Here is a 23,039-nt window from a genome sequence, read left to right as displayed (position 1 = left end):
GCACTTCTGTCTCAGGAACCCAGGATGGTATAACACCAGCCTTCCTACTATGTCTCTTCCCAACAATCCAGAGTCAAAGAGCTGGCCCTGAAGACAGGGCCACTAACATCACCTAGGAGGGGCCACGACTAGGTGAGTCACATCATGGGGGCAGCTGCCACATCTCAGAGTCCCTAGACTTTGTCCTTCAGGCCTAGCACAGAGGAAGACTTCAGTTAATGTCTGTGGGTTAACAATTCAAATGCAAAGCAGAGAGAATTAAAATAAGAACTGAGATGTCACCAGAAAGGACACACCCGCAGGAGGCTGTCCCACTACAGGGCAGAGCACTAGAGAGCACAGGAGAGCCTGGAGGGACAGGTAGACAAGCTGCCACATCCACTACCACCACTGCAACAAAACAGCACTTGAAAAAGCAAATGGAAAGTGCCATACAGTCAAAACCCAAACCTGCCGCTTCCACGTCCAGAGTCTAAGAGAATCAGCAACACTTAAGGCAAAAAAAAAAAGGTGATGTGAAAGCAGGGCTGCAAGGAGACTGAGTGACAAGTGAGGGAGAACATAAAGCTGCCCCAAGACTCAGGTCAGTACCTGGAAGCACATCTAACCTACGCTTCTGCTCCAGAACAACTGGGATGATCACCGGGTGACTGGAGACACAGGGGGCATCGATATTTCAAATACCAGTGAGCCTATGCATGCCAGCGGGCCAGGGAATCTTGCAAAGCAAAGTCAGGCAATTTCGCATATTAGGTTTGCCCACCTTTGACAATAACTTCCCCTTAGCAGCATCTCCATTCCTCATACCGTCATTGCAAAATTTGACCAACACTGGGCTTGACTGGTAGCTACCATTAGTTAGAGTTTAGAGTTGACTATAGGGAAAACAACTAACATGCAGGTTGTACAGTCAGGTACGACAAAATGGTTGTGGACTGGAACTACCTGGAATTGCTCCTTTTAGGATGTGCTGCTTCCAAAGACAGAGCCATTACCCTTTATCAACAGGACAAGACACCAGGCAGATTCCCACTTTGAGAATTCTGCACACACCCCCTCCACTGCCTAGAATGAAGTTGGACCTCCAGGGTTGGGGAAGGGACACCTACCAAATAGAGACACAATTGATATCAACATGGATTCATGTGGACAACGAGATAACATGGGAGAAAGAGTATGACTACCCCCATCACAAACGAAAAACAAAATCACGCACGGCACGTTGCTCTTTTAAGTGAGCAAGTAAAGAAGTTCTACCATTTCATCCTGTGTAGGGTCGTTGTCAAAAATCTTCATAGGTGGTGGGAGGGGTGTGTGTGACTCTTCATCCGGCTCATCTTCACCCCAACCTTTCTTGCTCTTCTAGAACAAAAGAGCAGCATTAGTTACTGTGTCACAAACATGCCAGTGGTTCTGGACTTGACATTAACAAAAATAATACATAGGAGGAGAGTTCCTCTCTCAACTCACTCTTAACTGTTCAGCCGCAATTTCCTCTTTTGATACATGGATACACCTGCTTATTTCAAATGAGAGTGAGCACCAGTGGGGAACACACACACACACCCCCAAAAAGAAGCAAAACCAGAAACTATCTATCTTATCGATTAGCAAGAAAAGAAAAAGCTGGAAGTAGTCAGAGAGAGCCTAACTTTTACATTTTTGTAGGGCTATGAAACCATAGCCCAAATGCCGCCAGGCTTAGCTGCCATTTCCAGAGGGAGAAATGGCAGGTAGCATAAAATCACAACAAGAGGGGGTCCAGTTACACATCACAAAGAATTTCTTAGCCACATCAGTGATTAGAGCAGGATTGTGTGCCAAATAAAACAGGTATCTCATTTCCCCCACCAAAACATATCCACTGTCTTTTGGTTACAGAATCTCAGCTTCATCCAGCCTAACTTTGGCTACAGTCTCTCAAATCTTCCAGTATGGGCGTTCATTAGTTTTCATGAAGGCCCATTTAATCACTGACTGACTCCTAGATTAAACTTTTTCTTTGAGCGGAAACCCTGCCTATTGTAATCTTCATCTGTTCATCATAGTTATCTGGAGTAACTCTGGATGATCTAGTCCTTTTGATGTGTGGCACTGCTCAAGAGACTTGAAAACAGCTACAATCTCCCAGCACAGTCCTGTTTTCAAAATGAAACAATCTTCATTCTTTTATTCTAAATCTAAACAGGTCTAGCTGGTTTTAATGTAGTCCTTAGTAGAGGTAGGGAACTAATGACCAAATGACTCCCCTCAGGCCCAGGTCCTATCTCCAAATCTGGCAAATGGTTTCTGTCTGCTGGACGTCTTAGGGGCTAGTCAGTTTCTGAATCAGCCACAAATCAAACTGGCCAATGTCTTAAGAATAAAAAGAATCCAAATCACTTAGGCTCAAGGTAACACACTAATGGAGATTTGAGATGGCCTAGTTGACAAAACCTGAGGAAGGAGACATGTCAGAAGGCCCTCCTGATGGACAACTCCAGGGCCCCCTGTAAGTACCTCATCAGCGCTGTCTCCCTGAGGGGTTGTTTCATCCCCAGGCTTGGGAGATCCCAGGTCAAAGCTCTTCCGACCATCGCGAACTTTCTTCTGCTTTTTGATGTTTCCATCTGCCTTCCCGCTGTTGAGCCGACGCACAGGACTCGTCAGCCACTTCTTAAGAGTGTTGGTGGAGCGCTTGGGACCTGGGGAACTGTGGATGGAGTTCAGGGAGGGCTGGGCCTGCAGGTTGGCCACGGACTCGGACTTGCCTCCATTCTCACTTGAGGAATGAGAGTATGCATCTGAGGAAAACGGACAGACACAGCCATGTCAGAGGTGGTGAAGGCAGGCCACAAACCTGGGAGTGAGACAGCTCCATCCTCAGGAAGCTAGGACACAAGGCAGAATGTCCAGGCCAGCTGTAGACCCCACTCCAGAGAACCCTCTCAACAACAGTAAGAAAGGCAAATGCTCACTCAATTTTTAATGTATGAAGCACCATTCCCGGTACTATGGATACAGGTGTGGGCAGAAGACAGAGACTCCTGCCTTCGTGGAGTTTACATTCTGGTGGGAAACACATATAATAGACTATAAAAATAAAATAAGCAAAATGAAAAGTATGACAGGTGGTGAGAAGTGCTACATCAAAACACAAAGTACGGGAAGGGATTAGGGAGTGCTGGGGTTGGAAGAGGGGGTGCAGATTGAACAGGTGGTCAGGGCCAGTCTCATGACATGACATGTGAGCCAAGGCCTAGTGGTGGTGACGCCATCTGGCGAAGGGCCTTCTGGGCAGAAGAGCAAACACAAAGGTCCCAAGGCAAGGCCTGGGGTGGCCTTGGTGGAGTAAGCCGGGGGGATCAGTAAGAAAGGAAGTCAGAAAAGCTGCTGGGAGCTGGGTCAACAAGCACGTGGTAAGCCAGTGCTATGCCTCTGGCTTTTACCTGGAGTGAAAACCCACTGGAAGATTCTGAGCCAGAGTGATTCAATCTGGCTTATATTTTTAAAGGTCATTCTGGTTTCTATATTGAGGGCAAGTGGAAATAGGGAAACTGGTTGGGAGGCCACTGCACTATTCCAGGTGAGGGATGTTGGTGGTTTAGAAGTAGGGTGGTCCCAGTGGTTGTTAGAAGTGATCAGATTCTGGAGATGTTTTGCTGGAAGGGTCAATATGAATTGCTGACAGACTATGTGTGTATGGGATATGAAAAAAGAGTCAAGGGTATCTCAGGTTTTGGGTCTGAGGTTAGGATGGGGTTCCTGAGATGTGGAAGAAGATAGGAAGAATAGGACTCAGGGAGGAAATATAGGAGTTTAGGTTTAGACATCTTTGAGATGCCCATTAGATACCTGAGTGGAGAAATTGAATAGCAGCTTGCCTTCAAGTCTGGAGCTCAGGGGAGAAAGTGCTGGTGAGCTGGAGATAATTGCAGAGTTGTCAGAGGAGAGATGGGGTTGGAAGCCATGAAGCTGGGTGAGATCAGCTAGAGGCGTGGGTATGGATAAAGACAAAGTCCAAAGACTAAGCCAGAAGCAGGAAGACGAGAGGACAAGAAAGTAGCCAGTGAGGTAGGAGTAAAACCAGGAGGGTGGGGTGTTCTGGAGGCTGCATGTGGAAAATGTCTTACAAAGGGAGAAATCGGCGTGTCAAATGCTGCCTGATAGGTCAGGAGAGTTGACCCAAGAATTAAGTCTTAAAACTGAGCAACATGGAGATCATTGGTGACTTTGAAAAAAGCAGCTGTAGTGGAATGGAGGGGGCCATGGCCTAATTAGAGAGGATGCAAGAGCATGGGTGTGAGAAACAAGACAGAGTATAGAGAATTCTTGTACTGTTTTAAAGGCACAGTGATTGGAGAACAAGAGTTTGTTTTGTTTTGTTTTGTTTTTTAAATCTCAGCATATTGTTTGTAAGCTGCATGCCATATATTGACTATTTTCAATCATATAATATGCTTGCAATAGCCTAAACATTTTATGTGGACTATCCTTTCATTCTCCTTATAACTCTATGAGGTAGGTTCTGTCATTATCCTCATTTTACAGAAGAAGAAACTGCAGACTTAAAGAGTTAACTTGCTTAAGGACATACAGCTCATAGGGGCAAGGTGAAATCTGAACTGCAGACAGCCAGACTTGAGCACTAAACTACACTACTGGAGCCGGGTGTGGTGCCTCATGCCTGCAATCCCAGCTACCCAGGAGGCTGAGGCAGGAGAATCACTTGAACCCAGGAGGCGGAGGTTGCAGTGAGCCAAGATCGCACCACTGCACTCCAGCCTGGGTGACAGAGGGAGACTCCATCTCAAAACAAACAAACAAACAAACACTACTGGGCCTTTCATGTCTACACCCGCCCAGTTCTCTAGGCTCCCTCTGAATATGGGGTTAGGGATGAGGTTTGAGGAAGAGCAAGTCCAGGGAAAGCCACGCTGCCATGGAAGAATAGAGAGGCTAGAACAGGCATGTGGCAGATGTGGGCATGCAGGAAAACCACATTGAGCAAACTTTATTTAATTTTCCCTAAATCCTTGATTTCTGAATACTCATTAAACTCGGAGGAGATCAGCATTAGCATCTACCTACCTTGGCTTTAGAGAATAGTTTTGAGTTATTCAAAAGAAAGCCATTTAAGTCCACTTCAGATGTCTTCCTAGTTCTCAGTGCTTGTTTCTACCAGTATTGAGAAAGCTGGGCATTCGAAAGTTGCACAGGAGCATCAGCATGCAAATCAAGATCCTCAGTGAAAATTCCTAAGTAATAATTATGTCATGGAGCACTGATTAGGTCATGTATTATAAAGATATATAAGACAGATTTTTATTTTCACAGACCTCTTACCTAGCTATACATAGATATCCATACACAATAGAGAGAAGCAGAGAGAGAGAGACAGAGAGAGAGAGAGAAAAAATGAAAAAGCAAGATTAAGCATGCAAAATAAAGATAAATTCACAAGGCTGTATGTGATTAATTGCCAGAGGGCTGGTATGGACTTTAGCTGACAAGTAAGCAGAGTTCAGAGGAGGGTGAGATCAGTGTAGGCGGGATTGATCTGAAAAGATTTAATGGAAGAGCTGTATCTGAATAGAAGGGTGAAGGAATTCCAAAAGGTAGAAACAGCAGGAACAAAAGCACAGAGGCAGGAAAAATGAAAAATAAGTTAACAGCCAGTAATAGATCCTTTGGATGAAATAAAGATTAGTGGAGAAAGAGAACCTGGATAGAAAAATTTGTGAGGACATTCAATAATAAACCAGAGGAGTATAAACTTTATTATGAGACTACTGGGAAATGACATGATAAAAAGAGTTTTTTTTGTTGTTGTTGTTATTGCTTTGTTTTTAATGAATCTTGGCAACTATATACAGCACAGCCCTGGGAAGGAGGAATTAGAGCCCAGAAAACCACACTAGGGCTGTGCACAGGGAATATAAAGAAATGAACGTGAGACACTTCAAAGCAAGAAGTGATACCATTAGCATCTGAACAAATCAAAGGTGAGTTGTCTCTGTGTATGCTGATGCTTCTCATCATCACCATGATCTTGGGAGAATACTTGACCAGCTCTACCTCACCCGCACATAGGCCCCCTGACAGTGCCGGTTTGCATACTGATATTTAAATCAAACACAGGACTAGGTATTTAATCAAATTATTACAGTGGCTTTTCATACCTACTCGAAGACTGAGTCACCTTTTCCTATAATGACTTTGCCCTAGACCTAGACTAGAGGTCTAATCTACCTGGGAGGCCCTCTGGCCTACATGTAGCCAATAGAGAAGAAATAAAATCCTGAAATAGGGTGAAAGGATATGGCTGGGCATGGTGGCTCATGCATGTAATCCCAGCATTTTGGGAGGCAGAAGTGGCCAGATCACTTGAGGCCAGGAGTTTAGGACCAGCCTGGCCATCATGGCAAGACTCCGTCTCTACAAAAAAAAAAAAAAAAAAATTAGCCAGGTGTGGTGGCACATGACTAAAATCCCAGCTACTTGGGAGGCTGAGGCATGAGAACAGTTTGAGCCTAGGAGGCAGAGGTTGCAGTAAGCTGAGATCACACCACTGCACTTTAGCCTGGTCAATAGAGCAAGAGAAAGAAGAAAAGAAATGAGAAGAAAAGAAATGAAAAGAAAAGAAAAGAAAGAAAAGGAAAGAAAGGAAGGAAGGAAGGGAAGGAAGGGAAGGAAGGGAAGGGAGGGAAGGGAAGGAAGGGAAGGAGGGGAAAGGAGGAGGAAGGGAGGGAGGGAAGGAAGGAGGGAGTGAAGGAGGGAGGGAGGGAGGGAAGGAAGGAAGGAGGGAAGGAGGGAAGGAAAGAAGAAGGGAGGAAGGGAGGGAAGGAAGGAGGGAGGGAAGGAAGGAAGGAGGGAGGGAGGGAATGAAGGAGGGAGGGAGGGAGGGAAGGAAGGAAGGAAGGGAGGGAGGGAGGGAGGGAGGGAGGGAGGGAGGATGGAAGGAAAGGTGAATGGATGCTTTTGCCAATAGACAGCTGTCTCCGGTGGCTACAACTGGCTGGTCTCATGGGCACAAATCTCAGGCTTTCTGAGCCTTGACCCTACTGGAACTTTCTTGGATATTGCTAGAGTTTTGTTCATAACTTGGAAAACAGCAGCAGAATATTTGTATTTGGAAGCATAAAAATTGAGCTTCTAAAATTCTCTGGTATGAAGGATAACTCACAGGGTTGCTATACTCAGGGAATATTAGGAGCTCGACTAACTTGGTTGGCATCTCTTTAAGGAAAAAGCTGTAATCTTATCTCAGAAAATTCCTTGCTGGCTGTGGTCTTGGGTGTGTTGACATTGTTTCTGAAGTGTTTGGTATGGGTCAAACTACTGTTCTCAGAAGGCTGGGTGATAAACATCTTCAGAACACTGGTAATAGAAGCAGGGCCTCTCTGCTATCTTTCTGCTGATAAGTTTGCAGAAGCTTTTCATTCACTAGACCCCTGTGATGCCATGTGGCTCTACTGAATCCAAGCCTTCAAGACTTATTATCAGCACATGTCGTGTCAGCAGAACTAGAAGTCCGGCCACATTAACTGTGCCTTGTGTTACCAGGCGAGACAGATGACTGCCTAAGATTTCTGTTCCATGGTACATCATGGCCTGGTTTTGAGATTCACAAATGCACATTTTGAATGACCATTCCTCTTCCCCTGTTGTCATTTACTTCTGCTTCTTTGCTTTCTGTGAAAATTAATGGCAAGAGTATAAAGTACAAATTAAAAACCAAAAGTAATCTCTATTTTGTTGTTTCAAGTTTGTTCCATGCAAGCAACTGGAGCCATGCAACCATGGCCCAAGTTATGGGAATCTCAGAGCTGGAAGCAATGTAATTCATCACCTAGTGGGTGTCCTGACTTGGGATAAGACCATTTCCAAGACACTTTAAATGTCTGGTTATAAAAGAATGTGGCATCATTTAGATTAGAAACATCTACTTAGTTAATCGCTTCTTCAGAGGGATTGGCATGTTATGCTCATCCCATCTTTTTTGGAAAATGGCTGCCATTAGCTGCTAGAGAACTTATTTTACTATCTTTCTAGATAAAACAGTTAAGTGACAGATTTGGAATAACTACAACAATAATATCGTTCTCTCGTCAAATCATCCCAAGTCCAGGCAGGTATTATTTATTAGGATTCCCACCTTAGGAAACAGAAAATGAGACTGTTTTAGGAAACTGAGGCTCATAGTGACCGGCAAAGGCAAGACTTAAGCCCAGATCTGACTCCACCACACATGTATTTAATCTTATCTCTACATCCAAGTTCATTCCATGTGTTCCTTTCATCTTTACCATTATTATAGAAGGGAGCATCAAGTTGCTTAAAGGTTTATATGTGGAAAACCACTTGTCACAAATCAGTAACAAAACTAGTACCAGCATCTAGGCATCCCTAGGCCTATTCTAGGGCTCTGAACCAATGCTTCCTCTTTAGCAAAGAGGCTTTAGAAACTGCCCAAAGACCAATGACTGGCATTAAGTAAATGGGAAGACAAATGGATCCCTGGACACTGCAAATAATAAAGAGCCCCTAATGTTCTGGTATGTACAGTTGGCTTTCTAGAATTAAAAAAAATTTTCTGAAGCGAATTTTATCATGAAATAGTTTTAAAATACAGAAAAATATAGAAAAAAATTGACATCTATGTACTCATCACCTAGATATAGTGTAAACATTTTTCCATATTTACTCCAAGTTTTTTAAAAATAAAAGATTACAGATATAGTTGAAGCCTTTTATGTTGCCCAGTTGCAATCCCACTCTCTAATTGCCCTCATCAGAGTTAAATTCTCTTCTGAAGCTAGTGTGCATCTTTCTTATCCATGTTGTTAAACATTTACTTTTATGTGAATATAGTATTATTTTGTGTTTTATATTTTATATAATTATCATAATGTAGGTATTACTTTGCAACTTCATTTATTCAAAATTATTTGAGATTTATTCATGTTCATACATGTAGATCTAGTTCATTCATGTTAATTTTTTTTTTTTTTTTTGAGACAGAGTCTTACTCTGTTGCCTAAGCTGGTGTGCAATGGCGCGATCTCAGCTCACTGCAACCTCTGCCTCCCAAGTTCAAATGATTCTCCTGCCTCAACCTCTGGTGTAGCTGGGATTACAGGCATGCACCACCACACCCTGCTAATTTTTGTATTTTCAGTAGAGATGGTGTTTCACCACATTGGCCAGGCTGGTCTCAAACTCCTGACCTCAGGTGATCTGGCCACCTCAGCCTCCCAAAGTGCTGGGATTATAGGTGTGAGCCACCGTGCCCAGCCTCATGTTAATTGTTGAATAATATTCTTTCATAGGCTACATCATAATTTTGTAATATATTTTCCTAATGATGAACATTTGGGCATATGGGGATATAGATAGAGATAAATAGATATATAATTGTACAAATCCATTCGCATGAGTGTGAGAATTCTTCTAGGCAGTGCTTCCCAAACTGTCTGTGGTAAAGAATCAGTTTTACTTGTTTCCAATCTATTTTGGACCAGTACTTTTTTTTTTTTTTGGAAGAAGATAGAGATGGGGTCTCATGATGTTGTCCGGGCTGGTTTCGAACTCCTGAGCTCAAGGGATCCTCCCGCCTCAGCCTTCAAAGCGCTAGGATTACAGGCATGAGCCATCATACCTGGCCAGACCAATACTTTTGTGAAATACATCACACTCTTAGATGTTGTGGAACTGTCAAAACACTCATTTTCTGGGCTCATCTCACTGTGGATTGGACTTAGTTCAAAGACCTTGGCTGTCTGTGGTCACACACTGAACAGCACTGCTTTTACTCTAAAGCATAAATCTCCAGGTGGAACTGCCTGGCTCCACCACTGGGCACTGTTATGACTCTGGGCAGGTTACCTTGGTTTCTGTATCTCTGTATCTTGGTTTCCTCATCAGTAGGGAATATTAGAACCTATCTCATAAGGTTGCTCCTAGGATTAAGAAGTTAATATTTGAAAAGTGTTTAGAACAATGTCTAGACCCAGAGAAGCATTTGTTAAATAAAAATTAATAAAACCATAAAAACCTCCCCTAATTCCATGACTGACTTTTTTCTGTGTATTCATTCATTCTATCTGTGTGTTCTTCTACAGGCTAGTCTCGATATGTTAAGCGTCAAAAGTTTTAGCTTCAAAGTTCTGTGTCTCATGAAAGCAAAAGAAAAACCTAATACTACCAGTTGCCACCCGGTAATAGATTCTCCCTATTTCCAGTAAGTAATGATAGCTCTTTAACCACTCCTAAGACCAATGCCTGAAATCTCTTCCTAGAATAAGGTAGCCTCATCCTTTGGCTATCAGGCAATTTTCCCCCTCCCTCACCATTTGGAAGTTTAAGCAGCACAGGTTATTCCCTGAAGATGACACCTGCCTCCTTCTATCTACAGGGGTATCCCTCAGAGTGGGAGCCTCTGAAGGACTCTATGAGGAGGTAATTGAACAACTGTTGAGATTATGGTCTCAGATACCATCTTGGGGGTTAGAATAAGCACGTTGATGTTATTAGCCTAAGCCTTGGGGCAACAACTCCATGATTTCAGGTATTTTAATCACAGTACAGTAATCTTCCCCTTATCCATGAGGGAAGGGATGAAGTCCAAGATCCCCAGTGGATGCCTGAAACTACAGATGGTATCAAACCCTATATATGTTTTTTCTATACATATGTACCTATGATAAAGTTTAATTTATAAATTAGGCCTTAAGAGATTAACAACAACAACAACTAATAATGAAATTGGACAACTATAACAATATGCCAGCATCACTACTCTTGCGCTTTGGGAGCCATCATTTAGTAAAATACGGGTAACTTGAATGCAAGCACTGCAATGCCAGGACAATTGATCCGATAACTGAGGCAGCTACTAAGTGACTAATGGGCAGGTAGCATATACAGCATGGAGATGCTGGACAAAGGAATGATTCAGATTCACATCCTGGGCAGGACGGAGTAGGATGGTGTGAGATTTCATCACACTACTCAGAACAGTGTGCAATTTATAACTTATGAACTGTTTATTTCTGAAATTTTTCATTTAATATTTTCAGACCTCAGTTGACTGTGGGTAACTGAAACTGTGGAAAGTGAAACCTCAGATAGACGGCGACTGTTTTAGCATGTTTCCATGCAACACACATAAGTGCTACCTGCTTCAACTGAAGACAAAAATCAGAATAAAGCCTAGGAGAGCTTGTGCACTGAACATATCCTAACCAGTCCATTGTCTGTGTCAAACATTGTCCTTCTTCTACTTAGGTAGCCTTTCATTAGTGTGATGGTTAATACTGAGTGTCAACCTGATTGGATTGAAGGATGCAAAGTATTGATCCTGGGTGTGTCTGTGAGGGTGTTAACATTTGAGTCAGTGGGCTGGGGAAGGCAGACCCACCCTTACTCTGGGTGGGCACCATCTAATCAGCTGCCAGCGCAGTTAGAATATAAAGCAGGCAGATAAAACGTGAAAAGACTAGACAGGCCTAGCCTCCCAGCTTACATCTTTCTCCGGTGCTGGATGCTTCCTATCCTCAAATATTGGACTCCACGTTCTTCAGTTTTGGGACTTGGACTGGCTCTCCTTGCTTCTCAGCTTGTAGACAACCTATTGTGGGACCTTGCGATCATGTGAGTTAATAAACTCCCTTTTGTGTGTGTGTGTGTGTGTAAATATATATATATATATATATATCTCCTATTAGTTCTGTTGTCCCTCTAGAGAACTCTGACTAATACAATTAGTAACCAAATAAAAGGTACCTGCATAGGCCAGGCGCACTGGCTCACACCTGTAATCCCAGCACTTTGGGATTGTAATCCCAGCAATCCGAGGCAGGAGGATTGCTTGAGCCCAGGAGTTTGAGACCAGCCTGGGCAACATAGCAGAATGAAAGAAAAAAGCAAAGCAAAGAAAAGAAAAGGAAAGAAAGAAAGAGACAAAAAAGAAAGGAAGAAAGAGAATAAAAAAGAGAGAGACAAAGAAAGAAAAAAAGAAAAGAAAGAAACCTGTGTAGACATCGGTAGGAACTGAATATACCAGAAATTTATTATATCTGATATAACTAATTTAGAAATTTAATTTCTTGTTTCTAAAGTTTCAACTCATACTTACTTCAATGTTACACCTAAAAAAAATGCTACTCCCCTTTCTGGTTTAGTGTAAAATTTGCCAAACGATTCTGAAATCAGAACACACTGTACACAAGTCATCAAAGAGTGCAAACATAGGCTCTGGCGAATGCTTTATTGTTGCATCCACAGGACTGTCACCCATTACTTTTCTAATCACAAAATACTGACTTAGCCTTGTTTCTACTGACCCCAAGGCGATTTGGAAGTAGAGAAGGACTACACTTCCCAGATAGAAAAAGAAGATAGTTCTAATAGTGTTAGGAGCTTAGTGTCCCCAAAGACCAGTAGCAGTGTCTTTGCAAGGGGTAGGCTGGGACCCTAGAGAGCAAGCATATGTGCAGGTGGCATCCGAGGCTTCCATGGATTGTGGGCATCACAAATATATTACTTATGAGGCTGGCTCACTATTTTCTACATTGGCTTGAGTAGTACAACTCAAAAATGAAAAAACTCGGTTTCAATCCATTCTTCTGGAGTTCAGTGATGGTATTCAAGCACACCCCAAAGGCATGTCTTCTATATAATGCATCATGTGATTGTTAAAAGACAATGGGGTCCAGTTGCTCCATATAAACCATACCTGTTTTATCTAGATGGTCAATAGGTCTATAAATGTCCACCTGGTGTTCATCATAATACTGAATTGGAAACTTTGACTCCAATGGCTGAAATCAGAAGAAACCACAAAGATTTCTAATATCCACTAACAATTTACAGAGGGGTCCTTTGACCTTCTGTTCTTTTGTCTTACTTTAGCTCCAATGGCATGGGAATAATTGCAAACTCATTCATATTGCTTTCATATGGCTTGAGTTGTATAAGGCCAATGTACTTCAATACATCTGTCTGAAGATATTATATACTCAAACATTCCTATTTTCTTTGCTTTCCAGAAATAATTTGCTAATATAAAAATTATAGAAATATCATATATACATTTTTGTTCACACTGGAAATTGAATATCTAGAGAAGGGCATGTAATGGGAGGGCCAAAGGTGAAAATTTCCTGGGTAGCCAATGGATAAATCCATATTTGTTCATAAGCATTGACAGCATAAGGCCTGCAGTAAGTATTATTACATAATATGTCCTGCATGGTGTACAATAATACTCTGGCAAAATTTAACAGAATACAAGCTCCTGGTTGCATATTCAGCTGAGGTCCTGAGGCTATGTACGGCCAGGTTCTGGCATGGCTGGCTTCTCAGCAAACCATCTGGTTAGCCATCTTGGTGCCTGGGCCACTTAGTGCTGGAGAATGAAGATAGCTGCTATGGTGACAGCAACAGGAAATGGGGCCGGGAGGTGGGGGGAGCTAGAAATACTATTCCTTGACACTAGGAAACTTGTTGCCCTTGCAATTACTCTTACCACAACTTTAGACTAAACTTGGCAGATGCATCTTGGCTCAGAATATTCCATCTTCCATCTCTTAGTCATCCCCAAGTCTCAAATGCATAGCGCAAACCCCTGCCTCCCACTTACTATGCCACCACTTTTAGACCTAGTTTAGGAGTCTCTTTTCCAATGCATCCTTTACCAACTCAACATCCTTTACCTTACCACTTCAGTCAGACTTAACTTTGTGTTTTTATAAATTCTGTACAACTGAATCCTTATGCATTTAGAACATCTATATCTATTTTTTCCCATTAAATTAAAAGTACAAAAGCAAGGGCCACATCTTAGTTCGTTTCTAGTTATTGTCCCCCTTCTTTTCCCAATACGGCTGCTCCTGTCCTGGCAGAATGTGTACAGAAATCTGAGCCACAGAAATGATTCCAGATCCAGTGGCATCCACATAGGGCAGGGATCCTTCTCATCTTCAGAGCCCACTGGGACATTGGCCCTCAACAGGAATATTTCCAACAGGCAATCTCCAAAGACTCAAAAGTCAGCACCTCTGGCTTCAAATTAGAAGTCTCCTAAATTTTGTTCTAATTCAGTGCAGATCTCCCTCAACTACTGCAGGCTTCTTCAATGCTGTCCTCCCCACGACCCTGGCCCCACGCTTTGGCTCCTGTTAGGATGGCATTGGAAGCAGAGGATAAAATGAAAGTTCCCAATTGACTGTCCTCAAGGTCTCCTCGACCTCGGGTTCTCCTGTGTAATCCTCTGTATGAGTCAGAGACAGAGGGAGGAAAGCCCTCAAAGGGCAATGAACTCCACCCTCTGCCCCTAGATAAGCACTTCCTGAAAACACAAGGCCGCTGCTCTGATATACTGCTGTGCTGACTCACTGGACTCACTGCCCCATCTAGCTGTCTCTGGAAGTTAAAGGCGAGAAAATTCTCTCTATATTCCACCAGTGGTGGATTCTGAAGCTTGATATGTGGGATCAAGCAAAAGTCAGTGAAAGCAGATCTGCTGCTCTTCTAAGAGTAAATATTCTAGATATTATTTCAACCTACACACCCATTTACTTCTGCTAGAGTTTGCTGCAGCTTCTGGAGAGGGAACACACATTTTTTCTAAACTGTGGAGTAGAAAACTTTCCCAAAAGACTTCTGAAGAGTTCAAAACATAACCACCAAGGCCGGGAGTGGTGGCTCATGCCTATAATCCCAGCACTTTAGAAGGCTAAGGTGGGAAGATCAATTGAGATCAGGAGTTTGAGACCAGCTGAGCAACATAGCAAGACCTCATCTCTACTAAAAATAATAATAAAAATTAGCCTGGTGTGGTGGTGCGTTCCTGTTGTCTCAGCTACTTAGGAGGTTGAGGCAGCAGAATCGCTTGAGCCCAGGAGGTCAAGGCTGCAGTGAGCTGTGATTCCACCACTGTACTCCAGCCTGTGCAACACAGTGAGACCTCTGTCTCAAAAACAAAACCAAAAACAAAACAAAACAAAAACCATAGCCGCTGAAAGAATATGGTGAAACTTTACAAATTCAGACTGAAGAAAGGGCACATTATATTAGTATAAAATACAGGCCTTTCATTGTGGAAAAAAAAAAAAAACCAAAATGGTTTCACTATGATATCATCTCATACCTGTTAGAATGGCTATTATCAAAAGTCAAGAGATAACAAATGCTAGTGAGAATGTAGAGAAAAGGGAACCCTAGCACATTGATGCTGGAAGTGTAGATTGATACAGCTATTATGCAAACAGTATGTAGGTTCCTAAAGAAATTAAAAATAGAATAATCAGGCCGGGCGCAGTGGCTCATGCCTGTAACCCCAGCACTTTGGGAGCCCAAGACGGGCGAATCATTTGAGCTTAGGAGTTCAAGACCAGCCTGGACAACATGGTGAGACCCTGTCTCTACAAAGAATACAAAAATTAGCTGGGTGTGGTGGCATGCACCTGTAGTCCCAGCTACTCGGGAGGCTGAGGCAGGAGAATTGCTTGAGCCTGGGAGGTGGGGTTGCAGTGAGCCAAGATCACGCCATTGCACTCCAGCCTGGGCAACGAGAGTAAAACCCTATCTCAAAAAAAAAAAAAAAGAAAAGAAAGAAAGAAAATAAAAAGGAATTATCATATGACCCAGTGATCCCTCTTCTGAGTACACATCCAAAGTAAATGAAGTTACTACCTCATAGAGATATCTGAACCCTTACATTCATCGCAACATTATGCACAGTAACCAAGATACAGCAACCATCTAAGTGTTTGCCAACAAACCAAGGAATAAAGAAACTGATGTATGTATTTATATACACAGACAATGAAATATTACTCAGCCTTTAAAAAGAAGGCAATTCTGCCACTTGGATGAACCTGGAAGGCACTATGTTAAGTGAAATAAGCTAGACATAGAAAACTATTGCATGATCTCCCTTATATGTGGAATCTCAAAAAAAAAAAAAAAAAGTCAAATATACAGTGATGGAAAATAAAACACTGGTTACCAGGGGCTGGAGTAGGGGGAAGAAACAGGGAGATGTTGGCCAGAGGATACAAAGTAGCAGATAACTATTTATATGTATCCTATAACATCATGTCATATACCTAAGATATATACCATAACATTCATTTTAAAATAGACAAACAAGAAATGCTTACTATTTTCAAGTGGTGGCCAGCAAGAATTAGTGGATAAGTAGGAACTGAGATTGCCTGAAATCTGCACTCGCCTACGAAGACATCACAAGCACAACAAGGAGGGTCATCTAATTATGGCACAAGGCACCTACCAATTTCCGAGGCTGGAGTGGGCACCTTCTCCTGGATTTAGCTCTCCGCATGCAGCCCTCCCAAGCTCCATATCTGGCAGGTAAGCCCAATTTCCCCATAAATCAGGGCCACTCTTGAGTCCATGGTATGTCTTAGGCCTTCAAACAAGCCCTCAATGAGCTCCATAAAGCACCGTTAACTCTATTAGCTTACCTAGTAATATTTTCTCCTTTTCTTTTCAGATGGTATGAACATAAACAAGTTCAGCCCTAGTAATAAGCACAAAGACTCAAAATAGCACTATACAAATGACTGTATATAACTGAAGACTCTCCCACAGAATGGGCAAGGCTAACTTCCAGTTTTGTTCTCCTACCAGCAGACTTTTCATTCACTAAGATTTCTGCATGGCTGGGTGCGGTGACTCACGCCTATAATCCCAGCACTTTGAGAGGCCGAGGTGGGCGGATCATGAGGTCAAGAGATCGAGACCATCCTGGCTAACATGGTGAAACTCCGTCTCTACTAAAAATACAAAAAAAAAAAATTAGCTGGGCGTGGTGGCAGGCGCCTATAGTCCCAGCTACTCGGGAGGCTGAGGCAGGAGAAGGGCATGAACCCCGGGAGGCGGAGCTTGCATTGAGCCGAGATCGTGACGCTGCACTCCAGCCTGGGCGACAGAGCGAGACTCCATCTCAAAAAAAAAAAAAAAAGATTTCTGCACTGGTATTTTCTTTCCATTCCCACTGTCACTCAGATAGTTTAAATCTACTTGCTTTAACTACATAACAGCTCCAGACTATCTCTCTGCCCCCAGTCTTTTTCTCCTATTCATTTGATATATCTCTGCCACCAGAGCAATTGTATCGCTTTGTTCAAATCACATTCAAAAGTTCATCAATAGTATCTAATTTGTCAGCCTACTTTTTTATGGTAGTTCCACGATCAGGCCTGATCTCACCTTGCCTGTTCTCTGAGTTCCACTTTTTGATAATCCAAAGTTTTCAAACTGTGGTCCCCAGACCAGCAAGATCAGTATCATCTGGGGACTTGTGGGAAATAAAAATTCTTGGGCCCTACTCCAGAGCTAGTGGATCAGGAACTATTGGGGTGGCTTAGAATCCTGTGTTTTAACAAGCTCCCAAGTAATTCTGATGTGCACCAGAGTTTGAAGACCAGTGTCCTATAAGAACCCTTCACTTTAGTCTAATTTTTCAGTTCACTGTACTATGTTGCATTCTTCCCTGCTTATACACCCTTTAGCTTTTCTGCTTTTCTGAAGCTTACCAAGGACTTCTTCGTTGTAAGCCCAGCATGTTCTCCTTTTGCTCTGAGTACCTTTTTGTGCTATTTGTTTGGCACTGATAAATGCTTGTTTACATATTTTCCCTCCCTGAGCAAAGTCCTTGAGAAGAGGTCTCCTCCATCTTTGCATTGCCAGCACAAATTCTTTGTTCATTTGTGTGAGACAGGGTCTCACTCTGTCACCCAGGCTGGAGTGCAGTGGCTCAATGACAGTTCACTGCAGCCTCAACCTCCTGGGCTCAGGTGATCCTCCCACCTCAGCCTTCTGAGTAGCTGAGACTATAGCCTCATGCCACCATGCCCAGCTAATTTTTTAAAATTTTTTGTAGAGACAGGGTTTCACCATGCTGCCCAGATTGGCCTCAAACTCCTGATCTCAAGTGATCCACCTGCCTCAGCCTCCCAAAGTGCTAGGATTACAGACGTGAGCCACCACGCCCAGCCAACACAAATTCTTTGGTCATTAAATGGCTGGTAATGAAAAGCTAGGGACAAAACTTAGCAATATAACCTTTTTTTTTTTTTTTTGGAGATGGAGTCTTACTCTGTCACCCAGGCTGGAGTGCAGTGGTGCAATCTCAGCTCACTGCAAGCTCCGCCTCCTGGGTTCACGCCATTCTCCTGCCTCAGCCTCTCAAGTAGCTGGGACTACAGGCGCCGGCCACCATGTCCGGCTAATTTTTTGTATTTTTAGTAGAGACGGGGTTTCACCGTGTTAGCCAGAATGGTCTCGATCTCCTGACCTCATGATCCGCCCACCTCGGACTCCCAAAGTGCTGGGATTACAGGCATGAGCTACCGCGCCTGGCCAGTTCCTTAAGAAGTTAAGAAGCTGCCCAGTCAATTAAAGATGAGTTAAGAAAGCCACCTTTTTCTTTACTGCAAGACTTCTGGGAACCTCTAATATGCTAATGTAGATGATGACCCCAGAGGGAACATAGACCATTTACCAAATTTCATTGAGCTTGGCTATTATTCCCTAGATCTGGAAGAAAAAGGGTGAGTGAGACTCCTGGAGATGGTATTCTGACAGCAAGGTAGTCAGTCAAACTCAAAACCTGTTATGAATGCCAAAGTAGGAGCTAAGGTGCAGTCTAACCGAGTTATTTTAGGCTTATGTACTATCACATCAAGTATACCCAGAAGCCAGTGGGAAGCCTGGCCTGGATTCAACTCACAATGTGCCCTTCAGTAGTAACCTTAAGCAAAGGTAACTGCAACAGGCTTAATTATAGAGGCTGGGGGGAAGAGTTAAGCAGGGTGACTCTGGAAAGTTTAAGACTGTAATTAAGTGCTACTTAACTGAAAATGTCACAATGGAAATTCTCCTAGGAAACCTGAGAGAAGAAGCAAGAAGAGGAAACTGCATATATGGGGGAAGTAACAGGTGGCTAGAGGTCAAAGACTGCTTGTTTTCAGTGTCCTTTTTTGGTAAACTGTATTTTTGCGTGGAACAGGAAAGAAAGTGTGAAGGCTTAGGGTCTCTTGGACTTAATGTAATAGGAGGCTCTACAGTCTTAATCTGATCCTCCTTCTCCCAATCACCTGTGCCAAGTGGGTTTTCTTCTAGGTCTTCACTACCTGGCTTAGGAAAAAGCAGTAGACAAGATTGAGTTCAGTCTAAGCCTCCTGACCAAGCTCAGTGTTTCATCCTACACTTTCCAAGTCTGTGCTCTTCCCGCAAAAGTCTCTCTGTGGTTCTCTTCTCTGGCCTCCTTGCTACCGGGAGCACAGATTCCACACTAAAGATACACACGGCTAGGAAAATGAACTGCCTGGCCCACCCTGCAACCGGATTCGCCAGTATGATCCCACTGGCACCAGTTCTTACCAGTTCTTTAAAACTTTTTATTTTGACATAATTTCAGATTTAGAGAAAGGTTACACGACTAGTACAAATAATTCCTATGTACTCTTTACTCAGATTCCTCCAATGTTAACATTTTGCCCTTAGCTTTTTCATCTTTCTCTTTCCAAACTGAGAATAAGTTACAGAGAAGATTCCCCTTTATTCCCAGATACTTTAGTATAGGTTTCCTTAAAACAAGGACATTCTCTTATATAACCATAGGACAATAAGCAAAATCAGAAATTTAACACTGATATCCTGTTTTTTTCAAATATTGACAGTTATTCCAATAATGTCCTTCATAGAGAAAGATCATGTCTTTTATGATCTGCACATCTTTTATAAGTACAGGGTAGTTATTTTGTAGAATGTCCCTCATTTGGTTTGCCATGTATTTCCTTATGATTACATTTAAGGTGTGTGTTTTTGGTAGGAATATCCCAAAAATGATGCATCAAATCAGGAGGCATATAATACTGATTTGATTAGACTATAGTTATGTTAACTTTGATCCCCTAGTGTCTGTCACTGGGACAGTGTTCTAATCCACCAGGTAAAACTGCATACTCACTTAGCCCAGCTGTTTTAAAACTCTGATATAATTTTGGCTTGCCTAACCCTGGTCATATATATGACAAATTAACTATAAGTAATGTTTGAACATAATTCCCATGTAAAATACTCAATTCTATTCATGAAACAATTTCCTGATCACAAACATGAGAAGAGGCTAATTTTCTACTCCATTGAAGACAGACTGAACAGTGTATAATGAAGGTGGTTGGCTGGGTGTGATGGCTCATGCCAGTAATCTCAACATTTTGGGAGGTTAAGGTGGGAGGATTGCTTGAGTCCAGGAGTTTAAGACCAGCCTGGGAAACATAGTGAGACCCTGTCCCTACCAAAATAAAAAATAAATTAGCTGGGTGTGTTGGTGCACACCCATAGTCCCAGCTACTTGGGAGGCTGAGTGGGAGGATTGCCTGAGCCCAGGAGGTTGAGGCTGCAGTGAGCCATGATTGTGCCACTACATTCCAGCCTGGGTGACATGGTGACACAGCAACACCCTGTCTCTGAAAAAAAAAAAGAAAAAAGCCAGGTGCAGTGGCTCATGCCTGTGATCCCAACACTTCAGGAGGCTGAGGTGGGCAGATCCCTTAAGTCTAGGAGTTTGAGACCAGTCTGGGCAACATGGCGAAACTCTGTTTCTGTAAAAATTAGTCAGGCATAGTGGTACATGCCTGTAGTCCCAGCTACTTGAGAGGCTGAGGTGGGAGGATTGATTGAGCCCGGAAGGTCGAGGCTGCATTGAGCCGTGATCGAGCCACTGCCCTCCAGCCAAGGAAACAGAGTGAGACCCTGTCTCAATAAATAAATAAATAAATAAGAATTTTAGAAAAAGAAAGTGGTAATTATACTAAAGACTAGAACTAGGTTTTGTTAACATTTTATAAGCTATGCTTTAACATTCTATTTAAAGTTCATTTTAGCCTTTGTGGGCACACAAAATCCATCCAGTTGAAGTTTTCACATGAAACAGAGATTCTCAAGTGAGGATTCTGAAAGCTAGTCTGGGGCCAGGTTTATACTCAACCCATGAGTCTCTTCTATAGATCTCAAATTGTCACTGAAAATGGTGTTGGAGGTTTTTGGGGAGACATAAATCCAGGCTGGCTCTGTAACTACCCAAATATGTTACTAATAAATACAGAAAGATCATCAGGACATAGAACACTGGCTGCTCTTGAGTCTTGAGTATGGGAGCTGACCAGCTGGAAAGGCCACAGGCTGAAGAATGGAAACAGAATTCTAGGACCCTAGTAGACAGTGAGGCACTTCCAGTCTCATGAATCAAATTTAACAACATCAAAGGCAGGAGAAATGGCAAGTAGGTGATGAGAGAATAGATCAGTGAGAACCTTAGAAGCTCAAATGTTGGCTTCTAGTTTAGAAAACACTGAATTAGGTTACCTAACTGTTGTAGCAAGTAATAAGCCTTCAACTCAAGAGCTGGGTAGAGAGGCTGGATTTGAAAGATGACACAAGACCCTGGACAGATCACTTCCCAATTATAACATGTAGGTTATTTGCATAATTGGGACCAGAAACTCCCTTTAGCAAGCATCCACTGCCTTTGGGCAGATAAAACAAACTGATATCTTGCCCTGTTGCCATGAGCCTAATCCTGAGACTTACTAGCAGTATTTCAACTTTCCTTCAATCAGGAAAAACATCCAATGTACCCACTAAGCTGCTAGAGAAAGGGGCACTTATTCACCTAGGGCAAGAGTCAAAGCTCAGATGTCTCCAGAGACCAACGGATAAGGCAAACATGAAAAGATGGACACGGAACAATCAGGAGAGGTATGGGCTGTGTCAAACTGGGAAGTGTAAATCTGCTGGGGTGTGTAAGACATATTTTTTTTTAAAGGAGGCAACCACTCTGCTGCCAAATACTATACATCTGGGACCAAAGGCCCAAAGATTGCTACTCTGCCTTGCTTGCCTAATGGTGGCAAGGCCACTTTTCCTTTACTATAGCTAAAACCCCTGGCTCCATGATCAGCAATGATTGGTATGGAATGTCACCAGTACTACAGGCATCCCTGCAGATATCCTTTGCAGAGAAAATACTCAATCAGACTATTTCCATAAGAATGCCCTTTTCCTGGAGCTTGCCTAGACCTTGCATCATTATAATGTCTCTTGTATTATTTAAGTGGGGATCCCATAGGCTCGATTTATATAACATTTTATATTTGAAGATACTACTTTATTATTCGTTCATTCAACACATGCTTGTTGAGTGCTTCCTATATGCCAGGAGCTGTTCCTGATGCTGAGCTATAGCAAGTGTAGGAGACAGACAAAGTCGCTGAAATTAGAAACTTGTCATTCTAGTTGGGGTAGAGAGGGAGTCAGATAAGAAACTAACAAATGAATGAGAAAAATTTTCAGTAGTATTGAACAGTTTTAAAGAATTAAACTGACGGCTGGGCTCGACGGCTCACATCTGTAATCCCAGCACTTTGGTAGGATGAGGCGGGCAGATCACCTGAGGTGAGGAGTTCAAGACCAGCCTGGCCAACATGGTGAAACCCCATCTCTATTAAAAATACAAAAATTGCTGGGCGCGGTGGCTCACGCCTGTAATCCCAGCACTTTGGGAGGCCGAGGCAGGTGGATCACCTAAGGTCAGGAGTTCGAGACCAGCCTGACCAACATGGAGAAACCCCATGTCTACTAAAAATACAAAATTAGCTGGGCATGGTGGCACATGCCTGTAATCCCAGCTACTTGGGAGGCTGAGGCAGGAGAATTGCTTGAATCCGGGAGGCAGAGGTTGTGGTGAGCCGAGATTATGCCATTGCACTCCAGCCTGGGTAATAAGAGCAAAACTCCATCTCAAAAAATAAAAATTAAAAAAATTAAAAAATTAGCTGGATGTGGTGGTGCATGCCTGTAATCCCAGCTACTTGGGAGGCTGAGGCAGGAGAATCGCTTGAAACTGTGAGGCAGAGGCTGCAGTAAGCTGAGATTGCGCCATTGCCCTCCAGCCTGAGCTACAAGAGCGAGACTCCATCACAAAACAAAACAAAACAAAAAACACTGACTAATGGGCTAGA

General features: G+C 42.8%; 1 protein-coding gene across 27 annotated transcripts in view; it reads right to left on the bottom strand.

The window, feature by feature from the left end:
* Nucleotides 1-23,039, bottom strand: part of KALRN (kalirin RhoGEF kinase) — a 690,517-nt gene that overhangs the window by 93,232 nt on the left and 574,246 nt on the right. For 19 of the 27 annotated variants that reach the window (XM_016941780.4, XM_016941788.4, XM_024355619.3 and 16 more), the window contains 2 exons: nucleotides 2,500-2,783; nucleotides 1,258-1,362 (listed from right to left, as the gene is read on the bottom strand). In XM_016941780.4, the coding sequence (XP_016797269.1) occupies nucleotides 1,258-1,362; nucleotides 2,500-2,783 (389 nt within the window). The remainder of the gene's footprint in view (nucleotides 1-1,257; nucleotides 1,363-2,499; nucleotides 2,784-23,039) is intronic. The other 8 variants (XM_016941792.4, XM_016941782.4, XM_024355620.3 and 5 more) reach the window with 1 other exon arrangement.

Source organism: Pan troglodytes, chromosome 2 (assembly GCF_028858775.2).
Source record: "Pan troglodytes isolate AG18354 chromosome 2, NHGRI_mPanTro3-v2.0_pri, whole genome shotgun sequence".
Classification (NCBI taxonomy): Eukaryota; Metazoa; Chordata; class Mammalia; order Primates; family Hominidae; genus Pan; species Pan troglodytes.
This window is presented reverse-complemented; position numbering and strand designations above follow the sequence as displayed.